We start from the raw sequence: 22,652 nt of genomic DNA, 5'->3' as shown, positions 1-22,652 counted from the left end.
GCCTCTGTGATGATGTGGCATAAATTTGAGAGTTATTTGAAAGAACATAGTTTAGGATGTGGCGACAAATGCAGTCCTTGATGCTGTCTTTGAAAGGCCCTGGATGAGAGGAACAAAAGAGGCTTGGGAATCAACACAAGAAAGATTTCAATTTAGTTACTGATTTGTGGATAACATCTTGGGCATCAGCTGCCTTCTGCAGTTCTCTAGCTTGATAAAAATAGGGACAGTCGTGCTTATTTATCTAACACAAACCAGTGCCATGATGGATGAATTATTTAGATAGCACTCAGAGTGCTGGCCAAATGCTGCTTATTTGTGTTTTCCCCACTGCAACAATGTATCTTCATCACTAATAATTAACTGCTAATTACTGTTGCCAAGAACATGAGAGTGGTGTTTACCACCTTTTTTTAATTTCAGTGCAGATGCCTACTTAAAAGTTATGCAAATATATGAATTTACAGTACATTTTCCTAATGACCCTGCTATATCTTGGTTTGATCCTATTCAATTGTGACAAAGGAATATTAAAGATGACCTGTCTTCTGTAGAGCTATAGACAGTTTCTGTTGAATTCTTGACACTTAAATCATGAAATGTAAAGATGCCATTCTAGGCAGGGCACATCTGGGTCGAAGGACTGCTGATGCCAATTATGCTTCGTACATAATAATGCACATTTTACCTATTTGGAAAAAAATTCACATTTATTTACTGTCAAACAGGTGTTAAACTTTACACTGGGTATTAGTGATGGGCTCATTATTAACAGGTTTACATAAAGGGATGAAAAAAGCAGAATTTTGTTGAAACAATTTACATTTCATTCGATTTTTTATCATAAAATAAATTAATTACTAAATATAGGCAAGAAGGAATATGGAAGAGTTATAGTTGTGTTTTATTTATTTTTTTTAAAGGACAGGCACCTTTTATTCACGAGAAAGCTTGTGAGAAGTGTCCAGTGTCCCCTTTACCCCTTACCACCCAACCCTGATTAAAGGATGAACAGGGAATTGAGTTACAATCTTTGTTAGCTACACCAAATTTGTGCAAGGCTTGGCATAATTGGCTTCTAAAACAACTTTCTCCCCAATTATGGTTTTTTTTGGCAATAAAAATTCAAAACTTAAGAGTAAAAACTAACTTGTCAAAGCAGAACACTGTTTACAGTGAAAAAATAAGTGAAAACAGGTAGAACTTGCATTTTAAACAAACTATCGTACTATGAACAGTGTAAGAAAAACAGCTTATAACATATGTGCAACCAAGAGCTTTTCACAATATTTTCTTCAAACTCTTTAAAATTATCTTTTAATGACAATTATATTTCAGTTGGACACAAATGTATTTATTTTACCCTAGCAATAGAACAAAATATAATTTCTTTAGCCATTTTTTCATGAGAACGGTTCATTGTACAGTTGAGGAAATATATGAAATAAGGCCTGTGGCTTGATTGCTAGTGGTTAGACATGTATTCAATCTTTGCCCTAATGGAAAAGATTTGCAGTGAACTGCAAATTGATGCAGAATATCTCTCCTGCTTTTGCAAGTCTTGTCAGGAACAGTAAGGTACAGTAAATTTGTCCCACAGGATTTTAAAGCCTACGCCTTGTATATAATACAATGTAGGCCTAGGAAAAAAAATGGTGCAGCCATATTTACAAATTTAGTTCACAAACTGCTGCAGTAAAATGGCTGGAAAGTGTTTATTTCTCTTTTTTTTCACAATTTTGTTAAATTCAGCAGCAGAAGATATCGTAAATACCTTGTTGGTATTTCTTTTCTTTGTAACAAATAATTCATTTTAGTATACTCTGTGTATATACAAAGTTTTTGCTTTATAAAAATTCACAGAACTGCGAGGTCCAGTCATCCCTGTTACTGGAGAACCACAGGGTCAACAGAATTGTCTCTTCAAGCAGATATGAGGGAGCCTGCACGGGGCCAATTAAGTCTTTTTAATACTTGAACGTGACCTTTAATATTTCTTTGCTACACTATTAAAGGCTTGTCACTAGTTGCATTTGTCCTTCTCTAACATCTCCTTCTGGAATACATCCTTCTTTGTTAATGGGAATGATATAGCCGTCGCTATTACCCCTGCTGATTTGATAGTACATCTGAAGCTGATGGCCAGCTCCTAGGTTTGGCATGCTCTTGTAGTAAATGTCCTCGTTTTCACTCCTCCTGGAAGGAGAGAGGTCTTCTTCAATGTCGGGGCTGCTCTCTGGGTAGGGAGAGTCTCTGAGGTTGGGCATGCTCGTGTAAAGAGAGTCTCTGTTGGGGGACTGGAGGCGGTCGTCAGCCTCAGCTGTCAGCTGTGAGACGTAGCTGTCAGTTCCCTCGGTCTTCACTTTCTTCTGGGGCTGGTACAGAAGGGAGTGAGTCCGCTGAGGGATGAGCGGGGCCTCCAGCTCTTTGTGGTGGAGCTCCAGCCCGGGGGCATCGCTGTGCATCAAAGATGAGGCGTCTGCCACGATGGCGTCATCTTCGCTACTGCTCCCGCCGATCACAGCCTTGGCTGGCAGCGCCCGCTCCAGGTTGTGGTTCTTGCTGCTGCCACGCAGGTTGTTGTGCACTAACTCTGAAATGATCATTTTCTCAAAAGCTGCATCATTCAGGCTTAGTCCACAGTCTACAACTTGCACGCTGTCGTTATAGTCTCCATTGCGCAATGAGTAGCTGTTGTTGAAATTACCATTTAGCGGTAGAGTATCCATGGCACTTGTATCCCTGGCATTGTTCAGTGAATGTCCTGAAATGCAAAAGGACAGCTCTGGTTATTGCCTGACATGTTTTTATCACCTTTTTTTTTTTTTTTAAACAAAGTTCTTTAATGTAGTTCAGGACAAAGTTGTACTTGGAAGTAAAACTTGAGAAAAGTTAGTTTATTGAACATTCCCAAATGTAAACAGTTGCACACCTTATAGGAAAGATGCATTCTAAAAATAGTAATGTGTGTTTCCTGTGGGGAATAGTGGCATTTGAATTTCGTAATTGAGTGTCAATTATGTGACTTTTCCACAAGGAACTGTTCACTCCATGCCCTTGCATATGTAATGCAAAGCAATTCATTTGGAAACATCTATGTTTTGAAGTACATCACTATGATTTAGAAAAAGAAAATTAACAGAATTTGTCCTAAACAACACTAAATTAAAAAGGAATTAGATCACAGACATAACTGAAGGTAAATGTACAACATAAACCCACATAACTGGCAAGCAACTACTTTAACAACATTTCTAACATTTTTTTCCTGTTTTTTGGTTTTGTTTTTTTTTGGAGATGAAGTAAAGAAAAGAATGAAAAAAATGGATAAATACAAAGAATTTATGTTAAACAAGGACAGCCATCTTTCACACTACAGGGACCAGGGCCCACAAGCACCATCCAACAACACGATAGACAGCAGGTGGAATGACTCACTTTGGACAACTCACATCATGTCTGTCTGCTCAGGCTATCTGGCCTAAGAGTAGCTGATATATAAAAGAAAGTAAAATGATTTATTGTAACATGATGAAGAATTACTGAGCTTCTCAGCAACTTAGTCAGAGCAAGGGTTCAGCAAATTAGATTACTAAGCAATAACAGCTTTTCTTTTCCCAGTTAATGTAATTTTTTTGCACTAATATTCTGTCTGCCAACAAAGGCCCCAGGCTCCTAAAGGTCAAAGTTTGCCTGCAGTCTGCATCAGTCACAGTGACAGCGCTGAATGAACCAGAATAGTTAATTAAGAGCTAGGCCCACAGTTACCATGGGCATGGAAGTCAAATGCAGAAATGTTAGGAATTTCTGTAAGTATGGGTCACAGAAATTAAACCAAAGAATAAATATTAGTTGTGGAATGGGAAGAGGAAATCAGCCATGGCTGATATCTCATAGCTGTTGAGGGAATGACAGATTGGGTAAGCCTGCTGAAAACATGAAAAGGAGTTTAAGAGGGGGTAAAATGAAGTCTTATGATGATTAAAGTCTTTATGCTTTGGGTTTTGGCTTTTTTTTCCGATAACTTGATAAAGAAAAGGTTTTCCTATAGACACAAAGACATGTAAACTATGACAGCACAGTGCTTCCCAAGCAAAGCAAAAGAAAAAAAAAAGAAAAAAAACTTTGCAAGAAATTAAACAGTCTGAACCATGGAAATCAGACGGTTAGAGCATTCCTAGAAAAGCACTTTATCTACAGATATGTCTGGAAGTAAAGAAAGAATGAAGTGACTTTACTGAAATGAGACTGACCACTGTGAGGCTGCTGCATAATATGCAAGGCTTGGAGGAGTATAAGGGAAAAGTTTTTTTGGAAAAGATTTTACATTTTCTCATTTTGTGGATTTATATTTTCACAATTAAAGCTGCAGCTTATCTTAGAAAATTCAATATTCCCTGGAAATGTTGTTTTCAATTAAAAAGAGATTGCATTTTCTCATGAAAAGATTTTTGTTTTCAACTTTGAAAAATAGAGTAATCATTTCCAAATAAATTCTGAGCAATTTGCAAGTCATTTCGCATTTGTGTTATTGCTAACTCTTCTCCATGTGTACTGATTTTAACAGTGATGAGGGTTGTTTGAAAGGCCTCTTTAAGCTTTGATTAAACAACTATGTAGTTTTGCAATTTCATGTATGTTCCAAGATTTTTCTTGCAATGGATTTAGCTGTGCAGAACATATGGCATTTATAAAAGTAGACAACACATGGACCACATGCTGGATTCATTTCCCTCATGAAAGTGATTTAATTCTGTAATTTTCATTTTCTTTTCCTCTGCTAAAGAGATATCAAAATACATCTGATAATCCAAAATGAGTTTTCTATGATATACTGCAGAGTTAAGCATGCTAGAATATATTCAAATTGGTTTGATGAAGTAAATTTTGTTGCCCATGATCAGGTAATTAATTTGAAATCTTTCATAGCCTGTAGCAAGATTACTGTAGGAATGTAAAAATATAAGTAAATTATTAAGCATTTCGGCATGACACTGTTTTGGTTTTAAACAGCAAATTATTTCAGCATTGAATAACTTCTGTTACCAATAGGGCTTGCTACAGACCTCATGGTGTTTCCCAAAAAGCAGTTTGCAAGTACTTTTTGAATGTGGAAACATTTTATTTGCAAATTGTGAACCACTTGCCCGCTGAGTCTACTTCATGACCGCTAGTTATGTTTTAATTGTGCCCATTAAAAATCATGCTGAAAAAATTTACATTTGATAGGCAAAGTTAAGTTTTACTCCCATACTTGTCTCTCTGTAGGTTGCTAGAGGAAAGCATAAGGAAAGTAAGAAAACAAGAGAATGAAAATAGAAACTACAGTTCAGTTAAAAAGGAGACTTGAAATAAAAACTGGAAACAAGGTTTTATGAGCTCTTTTTCAAAGATTTATCATTCTATTTACACTAAAGTGATCTTAGGACTCATCAAACAGTATCTGCAAGATATTTACTGATGAACTGCAACATCGTTAAAAAAAGCAAGTAGATAATGTAACAACAAAATGTTAGGTAAATGATGACACCCTTTATTCCTACAGAACTAAGCTTTTCTAACTGCTAATCTCAAGATTTTCCTAGAGGAAAATGATCTCCCATAAAGCTGCACTATACTATAGTTTAGATCTGTTTGATGCTGGATACAATTTTCCACACCGGGGTATCCAAAGGTGTCAAGATGCCTTGCACTGCTTTAGCATCTCATCCATTCCATAAGCAGGGTTTTCTCAGCAAGCTTTAGAGTCAACCTTATATTGTACAGACATGATACCTCTAAGTGATATTTATCTTGAAGATGGGCTCTCGGACCATGTGGTGTCAGTCCTTTAATAGTATATTAAGATTTATGCCACCTGTGTTAAAAACATGGATAATTATTGGTAAATACTGTTAGGGCAAAGGCATTACTATAATATAGTGCAGTTTTACAAGATGACATTGGCAACACTGCATTTCTCGAATTTATTTCAGAAATTCAGACTGTATGGCTGGGGTATTGCAACTTGAATTTCTATCTAGGGAAAAGAGGGAATTTGGAGTGAGCCAAGAAAAGCAGTTTATTCAGGAAGTATAAGCACACCTGGTGAGTTAAACACAGGAGCTGAAGGGGCATTACATACAACTGTTTCTGCGAGCAATGTGTTATAGGGGTTGTTAGTGCCGTGTGGTCGAAGAAGAGGGTTTGTTAGTAGGTAATTGCCAGTCATTCCTAAAGCAAAAGAAACAGAAAAAAATGTCAGTTGCTTAATTTTAGCCTGACAGTTTCAATAAAGAATAATTTTTATTCATCATGAATCATGTAGGATTTCTAAAATGTAATTCAGCTGAAAATTTCTGGATGTATTTGAGCTATGCATTGGAAATGGGAGCAGGAAAATACAGTTAGATTCCAGTAATTCACAGGTGCTGTCCAAATCCCCAAAGTAAACATCTAGTGAAAGTGATATTTACTAATGTATACAATATCACTGTTACACAAGAGTAGCAATTAAATGTTTAGAGATCAAGGTACTACATAAAGCTATTAGGACTTTAAAAATGATCATAGGGAGCACTTCTGTCCAGAATTGACAGAACTGAATTTCTCAAACTGAAAGGCATTGAAAAACCTCTTATGACAGGATCAGAGCTGTTACTCACTTTATTAAAAACACACAGATAGTGGAAGGGAATTGCTGTTTTCAAACAGACAGTGGATGACAAATTGCAAGAAGTATATCTTAGTATATGCAAAAGTATGCATGCTGAGGGGAAAGCAAAATATTTGCTCTAAGAAATCAGAGCATTCACATTTTCTCCTGGGACAGTCATGCTGCAAACGTATCTGCCAGGTTTTAAAAAAGAATTCCTTGAATGACAAATTTCTTTAAACTATCAGTTTACAAACAATGTAAGACAAAGAAGAATACTACATGAACAGACTCTTTTAAACTCTTGTAAATTCAAATTTATATGTTAATGCAACACCATTTAAACACTCTCAGAATAATCAGATAAAAAACCAGCATATTTTGAGGAATTATTAAAAAGTCAATTGATCTCTGATTTCTAGCTACTACAAGAAAAGTGCTGTGATTTAAAAATTAATTTAAACATTTCAATAAGACCAAATTCAAGTTTCTTTTTTATTACTTTGCAAAGCAGTACATCAGGATCAGTGTATTACAGACCCAAAGACAATTAGAGAAACAGCTCTATTTTTGTAGTATAAATACTTTGTCAAGTAATTATATATATTCCAAATATTAATGCTTTTGTAGTCCCAGAACTACTTAGCAGCAGAAATGAGCAGAAATTTTTAACACTCGGAGAATTATGGTCTGAGTATGCTAATCTTATTTGAAAATTTGTATTAGTGATCAACTAAAAAAATTATCATAGTTTTTTTCCCATTGTAAAGTACTTCTTACCAGAAATAATAACTGAAATATATTTTGCTTGGTTTTTCTAAATTTTGCATACTATATTTAATCTTAGACTAATTACATGTAATTTATAGTTATGATTTTGTTCAATGCAAATTTCTTTGTCACAAGAAAAAAAAGCTTAATTAAAAGCTCAATTTTTATTTTAAAGGAAAAATGACAGTTGACATTAATTTTTAAACTACCTTAATACGTATGTATCATTGAAATAGTGACAAAATTATAACTGAACAGAGTTGATAACAATTTTTCTAATCATGGCAGAACACCTCCAGTGACTTGAGTCTGGAACTTGAAACAGGGAGAAGCTGCTGAGACCTCTGTTCAACACTGGATTAACTAACAGTGCAGCACAATTAGGGCAAACCTCAGGAGTCACAGACAGAAAATTACAGTAACTACCAAATTTTATGTATTTTTTGAATTTTAGTAAGACACTGAAGGAGACATGAAAAATATCCATTTTCTACCTAGGAGAAGTTACTTAATTTTGATTTTTGCCAGAAGAACATGCAGGATTCATAAGGGGGGTGGGAGGAGCAGTGAGAAACACAGGTCTTACCCACTTTCTATGTACCAAATATCAAAAATAGAGTCATGTTTTATGATACCTTTTGCTTTGCAAACACCATGGTTTTACTTCCAAAATGAATGTAAATACAGGTTCCTGCTATCAAATCCTGAATTTGGATTTTCTGTTTGAAACTTTCTGAGTGGAGCAGGAACTGGTTGCAGTGTGACCAGGGCTACCTGCTCTTCACCTAAGGATTGGGTGGAAGAACAGGCTTCAAGTCTGGCTTGCACAGAGCAGTCCTCCCTCCACTGCTGGTTCAAACTGCCTCCAAAACACAGCAGGGAGGGGAGAAAGGGAGGGACAATCTGTCTTGGTAAACACCCTTGTCTTCTGTCTGGACATAATAATGAGATTACAGATTTCAAAGTCTATCTGAGATGAGAAGTTTTGAGTTTTGACTTCTCTGTGCCTGAAAATCTGGATTCTGTCCCATGTTACAGATATGATGCTCTTTGAAATAGAAAAGATAAATGATTTACAGACATCTTTTGCATAGAAATGATATCAATTAGATTTCACTGGGAAAATTTCTGCACCTAAAAATCAGTCAAATATGCATGAAAATGTTACTGCACTCATATTTCTATTTCAGATTTAACCTATAAAGGTTAGGAAAGATTTAAAATTATGATCTTGCTTTTAAGCTAAATTATTGATGAAACTAATTTAAATACATTCCCATGAATTGAAGAATTCAACTTCTATAGCAGGGGCCAGTTAAGGGAACATGGTTTTCAAAAGTGCTGGTGGATAACTTTAAAAATCTGCTTTTAGAGAACACTTGTTCCAGATTTTTTTTAACATTATTTTCAATTCTTCTGTGTTAAGTGATATAAAATCTGTAATAATTTATGGATTCTAAAACTGAAATGTTCCCAGTGACTGACCTTGATTAAGTGTTGAAGTGCTGTTGATGTCACCTGAGATAAAAGACGATTCCGATTGTTTTCTCACAGTGTCATTCCACATCCTCCTTATCCGACTCTGTTAGCACAAAGCAATGAGACAAAACATAGTAGATTACAAAAAGATTTTTTCCTGCTCATGTGCTATTATGTAGAATATTTGTGTTTATTTTAGCCTAAAGTAAACCATTTTTCTAGCACACCATGAAAATTCCTTATTTTTTTATTAAAACTCTAATTTATTAAACTTTATTTCAATGAACTAGGATGGTATAAAGCTTCCCATAAATCAGTCCCTAATTACAAGAAAAAGTAACATATTTGTATTAGACGAAAATAACTGTTTAAAAAGAAATAATTCTACAACGCAGAAGTATGTATTTACCATTCTAAATGACAATAATGAGAAGACAATTAGTCTTTCTGATTGGAAGACATCTCAGTAGGCTTTTCATAAATAAGGTAATTAAAAGATGCTGTCAAAATCTTTGTTACCTGAGTGCCAGAGGAATAGCGAGCACTGGTTCTGGTGGTTGATGCCTTCACTGAGCTGTGGGGACTCTCAGTTGGAAGTCCTCCACAGCAGTAGGAATGTCTGAAGCATTTCCCATATTCCTTACGTACCTATGAGGGAAAAAAAAAATTGCTTAGCACAAGAAATAGTTTTAAATAGCTGCTGGCAAAAACACATGAACCTTGCATTGGAACTACTCACTTTTCAAGCAAATAGATAATTCTTGTCTGTTGAATTGCTGGCTGTTAGCAAACCCACATATTTCTCTCTACTCAGTGGCAGTATTAGCAGCTACCCAGGAGTTTTGAACCAATTATTTCCAAGGTATACACACACTTCTTAGAGATGTCCCTGGATAATTACTGACTTAGTTAGAGAATTGTTTTTATTCAATTTTCATATTGTAGATTAATATAGTTAAGTTTACCTGACAGGAATGCTGGCTGAAAATAGTGGTTTTTATAAGAGCTTTTGGTGCAGAAAGCACAGCAAGCCTGTCTTCCCATCCTAGCAGGCAAGAAGGGCTTGAGCACTGCTCAGTACTACCCCTTATGCAATGATTTCCAATAAAGAGTGTAAAATTTCCAGTGCCTGTAAAGGAATTTTCTTACTCTATGTAACTCATCCAGCTGCTACTTCAGATGGCCACACCTGCCCTGGCCCTGAACAGAGCTCACAAACACCACTGCCCCACTCCAGGCACAGCCCCAGCCATGCTGGTGGAGCCACTTGCCAGTGTTCCAGAATCACTTTTTGAACCATAAAGGCTGGGAATGAAGCACCCTTCACTTTTAGGACCAAAACATAAAATTCCAGTTCCTGTCTTTGTTGAATCTAGAAATTTGAATATACGCATGTTTATGATTTATTTTTTTTTTAAGAGCAGCAAAACTAATTAATGACTTCAGTATTTGGGCTACATTTATTCACTTTCTCTTTCCAGTGACCCACGGGAAACTTTAGCTTTGTTATGTGTGATAACAATTGCCATAAAAGTAATCAGGATCACTTTACAGAGCAGTTGATTCTCTTATATTCCATGACTGCTTCACTGACTATTAGTTTTGGATAACAGAAGAGTGTGTGCATATCTTGGCAGCAAGTCTGCACCAGTGAAAGGACACAGTGGATAGAATTTGTATAGATGTGTAAGTCTAAACTCATAAATCTTCCACCAGATTACATGGGAACTTAAGTGTCTCTTCTACATCAACGAGACTCATGAGTTTCTGTGAAAAGAGGGATTTCAGCTAATCTGGAAATTCTGCTTGACCTATGAATATATAAGACACAAAGTTATGTGTATGCAAAAAGGAGAGAGGAAAAAATGCAAAAAATTAATAGTGTGGATTTACATATGTAATGTGCTGTTTTTTACAGGAGTTTTACTCAAGGAATACATACTGGGCTGTTTTTATACATCACAAGGATGAAGAAAAGTTGAATAATTTTTACTTTAACTTCAAGTGAGGCACAATAATTCAGCTTTTTATAAAAGTATATGGTACATATTTAAAATCAACTCCTATCTATATCAGCACAAAAGACATGTAAAAACATGAAAACAGAAATGAAACAACTTAAAATTATAATTTTTAACCCTGGAAAACATAGGTCTATATACATAGTCAGTAGATGGTATAACACCTAAGAAAAAACACTCCTGAACACTAATGGATATTAAATGCTCTAAGCCACTACACAGTAGAGACAATAGCAATCAAAATTGTATTTTTACCCAAATACCACCCTCCAGGGCTGGTTTTGCCTAATGCCTGTATTGCAGTGAATGTACATTATCTGTCAGGACTGTGCATTCCACTGTCATTATTTCTAAATTATAGCTTGTTGGAAACTGATGGAAGCAACAGCACTATCATCTCGTCAGAACTGGAAACATAATAGTTTTCACTTCCACAATGCTATTTCTCTGTTCAATTTAGTGACCAAGTAGTAATAACAGAATAAAAAGAGTACATTAGCTATGCAGACAGAGCACAGGACAATATCCAGTCAAAGGCAGTGATACTTAAAAATCTTAAATGGCAGCTTTAACATTCTTTCAGGTATAAATCTTATTGCTCTAGGTTATGTTTTTTTCACACTTGACTGGTATTTTAATATTGCTTTTTGCTGACTCCACTTTAAATAAAAACAATGCACAGCTGTAAAAATAAATAAAAAAGGAATCTGTTTCTGATTTTCAAGTCCAATACAAATAGTAAAAAGGGAAACATTTTATGAAACCCTAACCTAGAAAATATTTGCATTTTGGAAATGTTTGCATTTCTTCCCTATCTTCTTCTCTTAGGCTCAATCTGCTAAGTGTGCTTTTGTTTTTTCCAAACGAGTGGAGTGTCATGTTCATCCAGGTAAAATTCTGTCTACCAGATCTTTTCCTAAAACATCTCTGAATGCCATTGTCTAAACCAAATTTAGAGATGCTGGTAATGTTAGAGTTGGTACAGTTGAGAACATGAGCATAGGATTTTTGTATTTAAACAACACTTTATCCAGTGGTCTGAAACCATCTTGTAAATATCAGTTAATTATGTCTCTGGTGAGCTAATTATAATGGGAGTTAATAATTGCTAGGTCTCCAGCCTAAAACTGGTAAAAATATTTATAATCTAAATACTGCAAATTGGATATTTCCAAATGTAGGACATACTGCATTTCACGTTAAGTTTGTTTGGGTGGGATTTTTTGATGCTCACCCTTCCTCTCAACTCTCATTACTTTCATTTGTCCTGCCTTCTAACAAAGGCTTTCAGCATTTCCTATGCACTCTTCATTAAAACACCTCTAAGGCATCCTTCGAAGCAATCTCCACCCTCTGGGGAAGAGAAGGGGTGCAGAGAACCCAAAAAAGGGTCCCACAGAGCTGTGCCCTTCACTTTCCTTCTCTCCTGCTTTCTCCTCTCTCTCCTTCAAGCTTTCTCTCTGCCTCCCTCTGTCTCTCTTTGTCTCTCCTTCCAGCTCCTTCTGGACCCTTCTGCTTTCATCCAGAGAAAGGGAGCAGAACTAATTTAGCTCATCCCACTTGTGAGGGAGGCTCCAGTGCAGAGCACAAAACTATTGGGATTTCTGGGGGAAGCAAATACTTGGAAAAAAGGCATTAATGCTGGCATCTTTTCCATCTTCAGAAAACTATTCCTGTTAGCAGGTGTCCAGCATTAATGACTACTTTGTTCTAAGGTGTGTCAAAGTTCATAATAAAATTAATTTTTGCATCCCACTTTATTTTGTAATGAATGAGCACATATAGTACAATCCCTGCCTATCACCCATCGCTTTATGTGATCTCAGCTTAATGGGACCTCAGGAAAGGTGCTCTGCCTTGTTCTAAGAAAAGGAGAGCATTTCTGGGCTGATATGGGCTGATATCATACCTGATCCTCTGTTTGCAGCACTGCAGCAAAGGCAGGACTTGTTTCATGTGGACATAAAAGATTTTTGGCTGTAAGTCCAGGCTAATATGTATCACACTACCAGTGTTCAACTTTTACATTTTCTTCACAAAATCTTCAAACTTTTCAAGCCCAGGTTGGAAGTGCTGCATCCATGTTAAACCTGTCTGGGTCTCAGAGCAGTTACATGACTCACTAGAACATACAGCAAGAATTGCACTGGAATTCTAGTCCCCTCCTCAACTACTTTAAAATACTCCAGTTCTTCAAATTGTTAATTTTATCTCTATTTTCTTAAGAATTATGTGTGGCATTTCTAAGGAGTTAGAGAACATTCATCTGTGGTTTTGGTAACTTACTTTCTTTTGAAGGGCACAATGAAAGATGAAAATAAACATTCCTTGGAAAGCATTAAATACTGTGAAGAGATATGTCATCACAACGGTCCCCTCATTTATAAACAGCAGACCAAATGACCATGTTAGGCCAAGGAGACACAGGAGAGCAAATGCACCCAGGACCCAGGATCTGTAAAAGAAAATTAATTTTAGTAACATTACTTACGAGAATGTACTTCGCCAAATCCAATATTAACATTTCAGTTCCTGCAGTTGACTTTTACTAGTTTCACATTCAAATGTAAAAATTCCTTGGGTTTAACCTTTTATCTATTAAAGAAAGAACAATTCCATTCAGTACTCCTAGACTCCAATGAAAACAGCAAGAATAAATATAACCTTTGTCTTTCTCAAGAACAGCATAGGATGTCAAAACTATTTTGAAATGCAGAAGTATAGCACAAGCCTCAGCTACTCCATTGCTTTATCTGCTTTTAGAGAAGAGATTGATAAATCTGGCTTAGCCACTAATCACACCATAGATTTTAAACAGTGGTGCTGCCATATGACACCAAATAATGTAACACAAATGCACAAAGGTTAAACAGCAGATTAAAAGCCTAGAGCCCAAATCATTAATGCTTCGATAAACTCAGCTAAACTGAAGCTAGAGGATGCAACTTCCGCATGAAGAAACCCTGCTGAAATGCGACAAAAATATGGATATTGCTTTACAGAACAATCTAAAAAAGATTCCATCATGAATAGGTTAAGGAAAAGGAATTGTAGCAAACAGCACAGAATGAAAGGGAAAGGGAATTTAGTCAGTGAATTCCACATCTAACTAATGATCTTACTTGATAAATGGCTTATTATCTTCATAGCTAGAAAGCATTATAAGCAGAAAAGAGAAACAAAATTATTAGACAGAATTTAAACAGAAATTAATAAGAGCATTTTAATTGTCTATAAAAATTAGTCAAAATTAGGAAATTCAAAATGCAGATGCAAGCAATTTAAAAGTATAAAGGCATGTAATAGTTTAAAAGTCTTTAGCAAATCAGGTATCTCAAAAATAGTTAATTAAAATTAAGGGAAATCCACAATATGACCGAGTTTGTAAAGTTAAAAATCATGCTAGAAGTTTGTTAATGTAGGGTTCTATCTTACCCAGGTAAGTCCGTATTATAGTAGCCATCACAAACACGGTAATTACTGGTGTGGATGAGAAGACAGAAAGAGGAAAAGGAAGAAAAGAGAGAGATGCTAGAGATTAGCTCTCTCTCTCATCATGCAACATGCAATGAAGCTGATACTGACCTATCTAGAACATCTAGTTCACAATGTTATCCTTACTGAAAGTCTCCCTTTGCCATTTCCAACGTTCAAAGCAGATCTGTCAGACCCTTTCACATCCAACCCTCTGTTAGAAAGTGGCACCATCCCTTCAGTGTTGGTTACAAAAACCTTGAATACAACGTAAGGCTAAACAGAATACAGTAAAAAGCTATCTAAAAAAGTGAAAGCTGCCAAAGCCTTGTTAGTTATCAAAAACTTATATTACTCTGCAAAAGGGACACTACAGTAGAACACCATGATAAAGTAAACATTTGTTAAATTAGCATGAAAACAACAGATAATCTTCGAGTTAACAATAATAATAGAGTCAATTCTCTGGGGAGAACAGGATTACGAGTAGAAACTGCTCAGAATCCCTAAATCAAAAAGTCATTTAACAAAACAAACTTAATATAATCATATCAGCCATGCAAACAGGAACATCATTTTTGAACTACATTTTAAATGCAAATGAAATTACTACAGTGCTGTGGCATTTCCGTGAAACAGTTTCTTGGCACTAGTTCCAGGCTGAAATTATCTAATTTTGACCGGCGTTTGTGACATTACAGCAACAATGTGACGAAAGCAGGATTGGCTCTGTTTGCTTCTAATTGACATCTGCAGTTGCTGGGAGACAATGGCATGTGCTCCTAATGGAGAGTAGCTTTCAATCAGTTCAGCAATCAGAAAATAATCATAGTTCTCATACTTGAACACAAAGCACTTACTTAATGTTTTCCAACCTGCTAGAGTCTGGTTTCAAAGTGTTTGAGTGCTTCACCATTTTGCACAATGTGATCACCAGGAAGATAAGATTCAGCTGTCAAAACAGATAAGAATGAAATTAAACTACTTCAAGTAATAGGTTGCATAATGATGATGTTACAGGCTAAACAAAAACCCTGTAGTTTATTTCCAAGTAAGTAGTGAAAATTGGTAACTATATCAGATGATCTGCAAACCGTGATTGCAAATAAGAATGAGAGGATAAACATATTAGAAGTCCTTATTTCACTTAATTTCCAAAATGCACCACATCATCAGGAACCACCGTATTTAACTAATGTCCAGCACTTGCCATTGTCAGTTTAGCTCTGTCCTCCAGCATGTTCTGCTCATCACCTGCTCACCTTTACCTGTCACCCCAGGCCCTGTTCCCCATATCACTCTCTGAGGACAATGGTCACTGCTTTACTGGGCTATACTAGTTGTCTTTTTATCACCCCATCCTGATTTTGAAATGTTTTTCACCTTTGCTGGTTTCCCCTTTATTTTTTATTTTTTATTCCTTTTTGTTCTCACAATCCTACTGGGGTCTTGAAAAGACCTTAAATGTAACTGGAAAAAAAAAAGAAAAAGAGAGGAAAAGAAGAAAAAGAAACAGAAAGATGTAGCAAATGCATCAAACTTAACAGTGCCATAGACATATGCTGGTGGTGCACCCTCCTGCTGCCCTCTTTCCCTTTGTAGTCTGGATTCTGTCGAAGCGAGACTGTGTGTGCACTTGAAGGACTGTGGCATCTTATTCTTGTTGTGTCATTCATACAGGTAACACCAGGGAAGATACTGAAGGAAATTTTTTATCATTCTCTTATTGTGAAGCAGAATCACAGATATCAAAGTTACTGGGTGCCTTTCTCCTATCGATTTCAAAGCCTGTGAAAAGCACAGGCGAGCCAAATACAAGGATGCCTGCAGAACACGGGCTAAAAAATGGTATCCAATAATTTCAGTAATTAGTTTGTGCTGTCCTATATCAGACAGAAAAGTTGGACAAAATTGTATCTTTGAAACCAGCAAGAGCCATGTCCTTTCAGCAAGAATACACACATCCTTGTCTACGACTACAATGGTGCACACAAAGTGGCTGGACCAAAAGCTAAGAGAAGATGGCAAAATATGCTTGGACATCCTTATAGCACATACATTAGATAGAGAACCCCATCCTTATAATCTTCCATATATATGTATCTGCAACTGGTTACTGATGGAGCATGATTATACCCAGTCTCTCAATTTGGGAAGCCTTTGGTTTGAGACAGCTTCAAAATCTTCAAGATTTTTGTAACACGGGGGATACCAGTTCATGCTAGATGTGTTCTAGCAGCTGTGCCTCAATGGTCAGAAATGTCACTGAAATTGTAATGAAGAGCTGGTCTTAATCTTGAAAAGAAGAGTATTTTGAAGGCTCCGATCAGAGTCTGTTAATAAGAACACATTACAGAAACAATTCCTACTGCTACGGGCAATCATGTTATTGCTCCTGCTGCTGTCTCAAAATCAGGATGGACAGCACGAACTATAATGCAGTTCTCAACACCAGAAAAGTGTGTGGCAACTTTTGATCTTATCATGCAAAGTACAACATTTTTACAATTGTATGTTGAGATTAATAGAAAAAGGTGTTTGTGATACAAATAACAAAAATAACCTTTCTGTTTCTGTTTGTGTTTCAAGAACTGGCTGAAAATACTTAACCTTTAGGCTGATGTATGTACATGGTGTAGTTTATGCGTATTGCCATTGCTGCAAAATGTAATAGAAGTGTCAATAATTCATGATCTTGGTGATAATCTTCTATGATTCTTATAGGAAATTACTAACCACATGAGAAAAACCATTTAATTACATCATTGTGATCTCTTCCTCTCATCTAGGTTTCCACTGTATGGTGTAACTTCACTGGATGAGAAAACAAGCTGCTTCTTTCCCTGACCTTTGCACTAGACAGGACAAGGGCTCTGCAACAGACCTGACCCTCAGCTCCATGTCTTTGCACACAGATTTCATTTTTCTCTACTTGAAAAAGTTTCTTGCACAGTTTGGTAGCAGACATAACATGCACTTCTTCAGCCTGCCTGAAAAACGCAACCTCAATTTGCTTTTTGTGAAAACAAACAGATTAAGAGCTAAGACACACGCCCTGTGTCAATCCTAACACGCACATCAACTTTGTCTGCAACCTATGCATCTGGGAGTGCACAATCCAGTTCAGAATAATATTTACAGCACAGCTGGAAGCTAATCCTTGCCTAAGTAGCTACCCTAGAGTATCCTGTATTGTACTGACATCATGATTCTTGGATCAAAAACTCATAGATATGGCTTAGCCCATAAATGACTGCCTTATGAAACAAGAGGGTTTTATGCTCTGATTCTTTGTGCAACTGAAGTGCTGGTTTGCCACGTGACAAATAAAAATTTGTATTCACACACTGAGGTTCCTTTGGCGACGTGGGCAGACCCCAGAGCTTGAGCCAAACTCCATTGCATTTAACAGGTTTTATGTAGGTACTCAGCTCTGTCTGGGTGTGTGTCCTTACTGCACCAGGGAACAACTGCACAAAGCAGTTTCTTAAGTGACATTTTAATTGTAATTTATGTACAGACCCACAAAACCAGCCCACAGAAATAATAATGCCATATCACAGCAGCTGAAAAAGTCCTTCCAAGAAAAAAGGAAAAATGCTGTACTTTGAAGACAAAGTAACTATGACAACTGAGCATATGATACTTGTTTCTCCATCACTGTGAAATGTTGCATAGTTTTCAGTTTCAGCAGTCAAAAGACCATGGTTTGCCACTTGTTCAAACATGCTGGCATCTCTGTTACACATTATATCATTATAAAAAAACCCTATTTTGCTTGCTTACAGATACTGTAACCAAACCTTTCTATAGATTTGCTTTTGGCTCCTTGATTGTTTTTAATCTAGAAATTGATTGTTTTGGAGGAATTCACAAGTTAAAGACTTTTGGGCATCTTGCCTTTTTTTTTTCTTTTTTTCTCATGGAAGACACTACGCAGTGAGGAAAGGGAACTTGCTGGAAAATAATTGCTTTTATAAGGAATAGCTGAATTAATTTTCTCGGTGAGAAATATGTAGGAGGGGGAAAGAAAACACAATTAGGACTTTTGTATTCATTTGCACAAGCAAAGCTTTTCCAGCTCTGAGCAATGTGGTCTGGCCCAGCGCGGAGGCTACTTTGAGAAGAAGGCTTGACCACTGATCTCCTGGAGCTCCTTTCAGCCTGAATTGCTTCTGTGAGGACTGAACTGTTACTGATCCAAGCAAATGAATTTGTAGATGTTTTCCAGGCTTGACAGATGGTCTGAATAGGACACCTTTCTTTAAGAAAATGCTCACCATAAGCGGGCAGAACTCTGAGGTCATACAAAGGCCCACATGAATGGCAAGAGAGACTTTTAAGAGCAATCTTCTATGAGAAAAAAATGGGCCTCTGACAATGGTGGCATTCTCCTCACTTCATGTAACGAAATGGTCAGTGACTGGTTGGACCTCATCCTGACAACAGGGCTGCGTCCATCCCAGATGAGCCAAAATCTGCAGCTGAACAGTACCCCTCTTCTTTAATGCTAACAAAAATATATTGTTCAAACACACACACAGATGCACAATGTATACATCTCAAACAGTCCTAAAATTATACCCTTGATTATGTCTGTAAAATCTTTTTCCTGCTGCGTGTCTGCAAATCAGACCAACATTCTTTTGAAAGCTAAAAATAAGAAATTAAAAGTCTGGTCAGGCATTAGGTTTGGATTTGAAGATTCTGCTGTGATACCAAAAAGTGACAAAACACACAGCTACAGAAGGTGGAGCTATAATACGAGATATTTTAAAATATTAGCTGATAATAGTAAGCAAAAATTTGAATTGATAGTATTTAATTTATGTTTATACTTGATTCTGATCTAGTTTCTAAAACTTACTGTCTACTGGAAGAGATGGAATTCTGGATAGAGAACTAGCTTGATCTATACCCTGATTTTAGAATTTTGTGTAAAGTAAAAGAAAAAAAATTATAGTATCTTCTATAGAACTTCTATTAGTTCCTTGTCATCTCTTAATACAAGTGTAATTGGATAGAACAAAATGAAAGACAATTGATATATATTAAAAAATAACATCTTACTACTTTAAAATATAAAATATGAAGAATTTTTACAGAAATAATCAAATGCAGCACCATGGAAGATCATGCTTATTCCACAGGCAACACACATAGGACCATTTCTCCTGTGGAAATCAGAAGGAACTGGACGTGAAAGAAGGTATAAGCAGAAAATATGTCTTTCTAGACCCTGAAACCTATGTAATTTTCAGACAGGGAGTGTGTCCAACTCAAATTAACTTTTTTAAAAGTGGGTGTGCTAACCTGCACAGAAGACTCATCAACTGGAATTAGATGCAGGTACAATGAATTAGTAGCAAAATGAAGTTAGCTTTTGCAAAAACTATGATAAATTCCCCCTGCAACTAACAGATAAAAACCATTTATCAAGTGTCTACTATAGAAAGAGAAATACATATTATTTATAAAAATAAGTTTACAAATACAGTCCATTTTCACTTGTGGAGCTAAGTTATGTGTACATCTGTCCATCCACTGACTTGGGTAAACAATACCTCAGCCTGGGTGAGGACATTTAACACTTTCTGTGTTCATGAAATGGGGCATCTTAGTAATTTTTGCTTAGACAACCCTCGGTAGACTAATCCATGGGTTCTGCCTGCAAGCTGGGGGAAGCAAACTGCAACAGTTCTGGCTAAATTAAACCAATGCCACTTGTTCCTTGGACATGAATGAATACAGATCTACACAGCAGTCAAAGTGCTCAGGCTTTTCTGACCACAGATTACAGAAGTGCACTGTTTGTTTTATAGCCATGAACCTGCTCAATGGAATCACGTCCGCCCTGAGCTTAGCAGCTTAAAATTCATTCCACACAGCCTGCAGTGCTGACATGGATACGATAAGACAGAAGAACAGAAACACCACTCTGAAGTAACCTAGCTGAACTGCACATGTTCTGACCCTTTTTGAACTCCCCGGAGCTTTTGTTACCTGGCAAATGCAGCTCTAAAACTGCTCTTGTATCTCGAGATCTTTGCTCTTAGCCATGCAGAAGCCTATTTCTCCCTGGGACTGGCAGCGAGAGAGGTGCTCTCTGAAGGTTCCTAAATGAGTGTGCACACTGAACTCTTACTGAACTGAATTAATTATTAAGGATGCAGATGGAGCTGTCCAAATGATAAGAACAGCTCCTGACGTATCATGATCCAAGCTTTCATTAAACCATTTCAGGCATACTAATGGTTTCCCACCGCTCATTACTTACATGCTCTTTTCTCATAGATATAATAACCCTGGTGCCCAAAGGCATGACAGGCTATAGAAATAGTGAAGTTAAAAGTTCCTCAGAAAATGTACTGAGGAGCTTCATGCTTCCCCCTCATACTTCCCATTCTCATTTTGTGCAATAATGTGCACAGGCACAAGTACAAATGCTTATAAATTCAGAGAAAAAAACTGTAAATTAGAAGAGAGGACAATACTGTCAAAAAAGAGTTTAGGTGCAGAACTATTAAACGGAGAAACACAAAAGTGATTTGAACAACAAGTTAAAAAGCTTGCCAAGGCAACATTCTCACATGCTACTGACACTAAGTAAGCTACACTACAGATACAGCTCTTGGGTTACAGTGCACATGACATATTATTTTTCAGCCACTACACTTCTCACACTTCTTCCTCTGGTTTCTCTTGCTTTCTCAGCTGGGACGATTAGAGGGCAAAGCAATTGCTAGAGAAGAATTACTCCTAGGAACAGTGCTGTGATTGCTACCTGCTGTTTCATATTTTTCAAGTTGGGAATACTGCTCCCAAAAGCCTTTTGCGTCTCAGTCTAAATGATTTGCTGGAGGATAATATTGTCATGGCCAGTAAATAATAGTGAACTACGTCTGTACATGGTCAATATGATTAAATGTCCTTCACCTCTATTCTCACTCTGACCTGGTTATGAGGAAGTGAAAAAGCCATCAGCAAAGCCCAAGGCTTCCTGTGTGAAATGTTGTTTTAAAGGAAGGGAGAGAAATATAGGTGACTTAGCAAAATACCCCCAGTAACAATAAAATAAGGAAGGAGCCACAAACAAAAAGCAAAATTATCACCACACAACCAGACTTGATGTGACTTAACTATTGTAGTGTGAAAATCAGAACAATTTCCAGAATAATTACAACTGCAAGAAACAACTTCATGCTGAAAAATATTGTCTATCATATTGAACATACTAAGTCTATCTTTCTAAGACTTTCAATTGTAATTGTAGGTTTAATTAAAAGAAGAATCCTCATCATTCTGAGATATTATTTGAATGTATTTAGAATAAACTCTGTACAATTATTATGGTCTGCACTTAAATCTTACAAACACTGTAATTTTTCTAATTCAAGTCATACACACATAAATTTTGGCACCTACGCCCATGTCTTTGAAAATATGCCAATGAACTTTAACAACCTCTACATTGCACAAGTATCTTTTCTTAAGTGATCGCTCAAGGATTCAAATAGTTTTTGATATAAACAGAGTAAATGCAAACCAAAACATTGGCCAGGCACATTTTTTAGTAGAAATTTCCATAATCAAAGTATCAGTTTGTACTGTAAGTACAAAAAGTGCTGAAATATTATGTCTGGCACATAGATCTCTAAAAGTCAAAGAAATTTCAAAATTATGCCCGATGCATGTGCTTCATACTGAAAAAATAAAATTTCTGAATATGGAAAAATATAATTCCTGCATTTGGAAATTCAAGTGAACTCAAATTCTGCTAACATTTCACAACTCTATTGCTGTGAAAGAGAGGAAGACATGCAACTATTTAAGATTTCAAAAGCATGAACACAAATTAATTCATCCCTCCAAACTATCAACAATTATGAGAAAAGGCCTCTACATACATTGGCTATGTCCCCAGCCAGCCTTCTACAGCATTTCCCAAGTAAAGCCAGGCTTTAAAGATACAGAGCTAGCAGAGAAAACCAAGGTGAGCCAAAATGCACATCATGCATTCACTGCTCACAAATTCCTCCACTGTGTAGTGTTGCCATTGTTAGTCCGAAATAAATGGGAGAAGTTCTCTCCCTGGGTTGATTACAGGCTTTTTACCTGGAAGTGCTCAGAGAATTGGTAATTGATGTCTGAGTGCAGCATTCTGTGCTAAAGGGACACTGGGGCACCCAGCCATGGGTGCACAGATGGGTGCAGGCACACAGTGACTTCAGCAATGAATGTGCACAGGCTTTCTACTGGTTACATAACAGCCC

The 22,652-nt window shown here is 36.6% G+C and overlaps 1 protein-coding gene across 18 annotated transcripts in view; it reads right to left on the bottom strand.

The window, feature by feature from the left end:
* Nucleotides 1-691: 691 nt before the first annotated feature.
* The window catches only part of ADGRL2 (adhesion G protein-coupled receptor L2), a 383,827-nt gene continuing 361,866 nt past the window's right edge, over nucleotides 692-22,652 (bottom strand). For 3 of the 18 annotated variants that reach the window (XM_030953164.1, XM_030953165.1, XM_030953166.1), the window contains 8 exons: nucleotides 15,240-15,331; nucleotides 14,341-14,385; nucleotides 14,028-14,054; nucleotides 13,192-13,360; nucleotides 9,404-9,532; nucleotides 8,891-8,987; nucleotides 6,085-6,213; nucleotides 2,010-2,764 (listed from right to left, as the gene is read on the bottom strand). In XM_030953164.1, coding sequence (XP_030809024.1) covers nucleotides 2,010-2,764; nucleotides 6,085-6,213; nucleotides 8,891-8,987; nucleotides 9,404-9,532; nucleotides 13,192-13,360; nucleotides 14,028-14,054; nucleotides 14,341-14,385; nucleotides 15,240-15,331 — 1,443 coding nt within the window. Of the gene's footprint in view, nucleotides 2,765-3,438; nucleotides 3,492-3,572; nucleotides 5,273-5,775; nucleotides 5,858-6,084; nucleotides 6,214-8,890; nucleotides 8,988-9,403; nucleotides 9,533-13,191; nucleotides 13,361-14,027; nucleotides 14,055-14,340; nucleotides 14,386-15,239; nucleotides 15,332-22,652 lie in introns of those variants that run through there. The other 15 variants (XM_030953163.1, XM_030953169.1, XM_030953172.1 and 12 more) reach the window with 13 other exon arrangements.

The sequence above is a fragment of the Camarhynchus parvulus genome, chromosome 8 (assembly GCF_901933205.1).
Source record: "Camarhynchus parvulus chromosome 8, STF_HiC, whole genome shotgun sequence".
NCBI lineage: Eukaryota > Metazoa > Chordata > Aves > Passeriformes > Thraupidae > Camarhynchus > Camarhynchus parvulus.
Note: the sequence above shows the minus strand (reverse complement) of the source record. Positions and strands in the feature narration are given on the sequence as shown.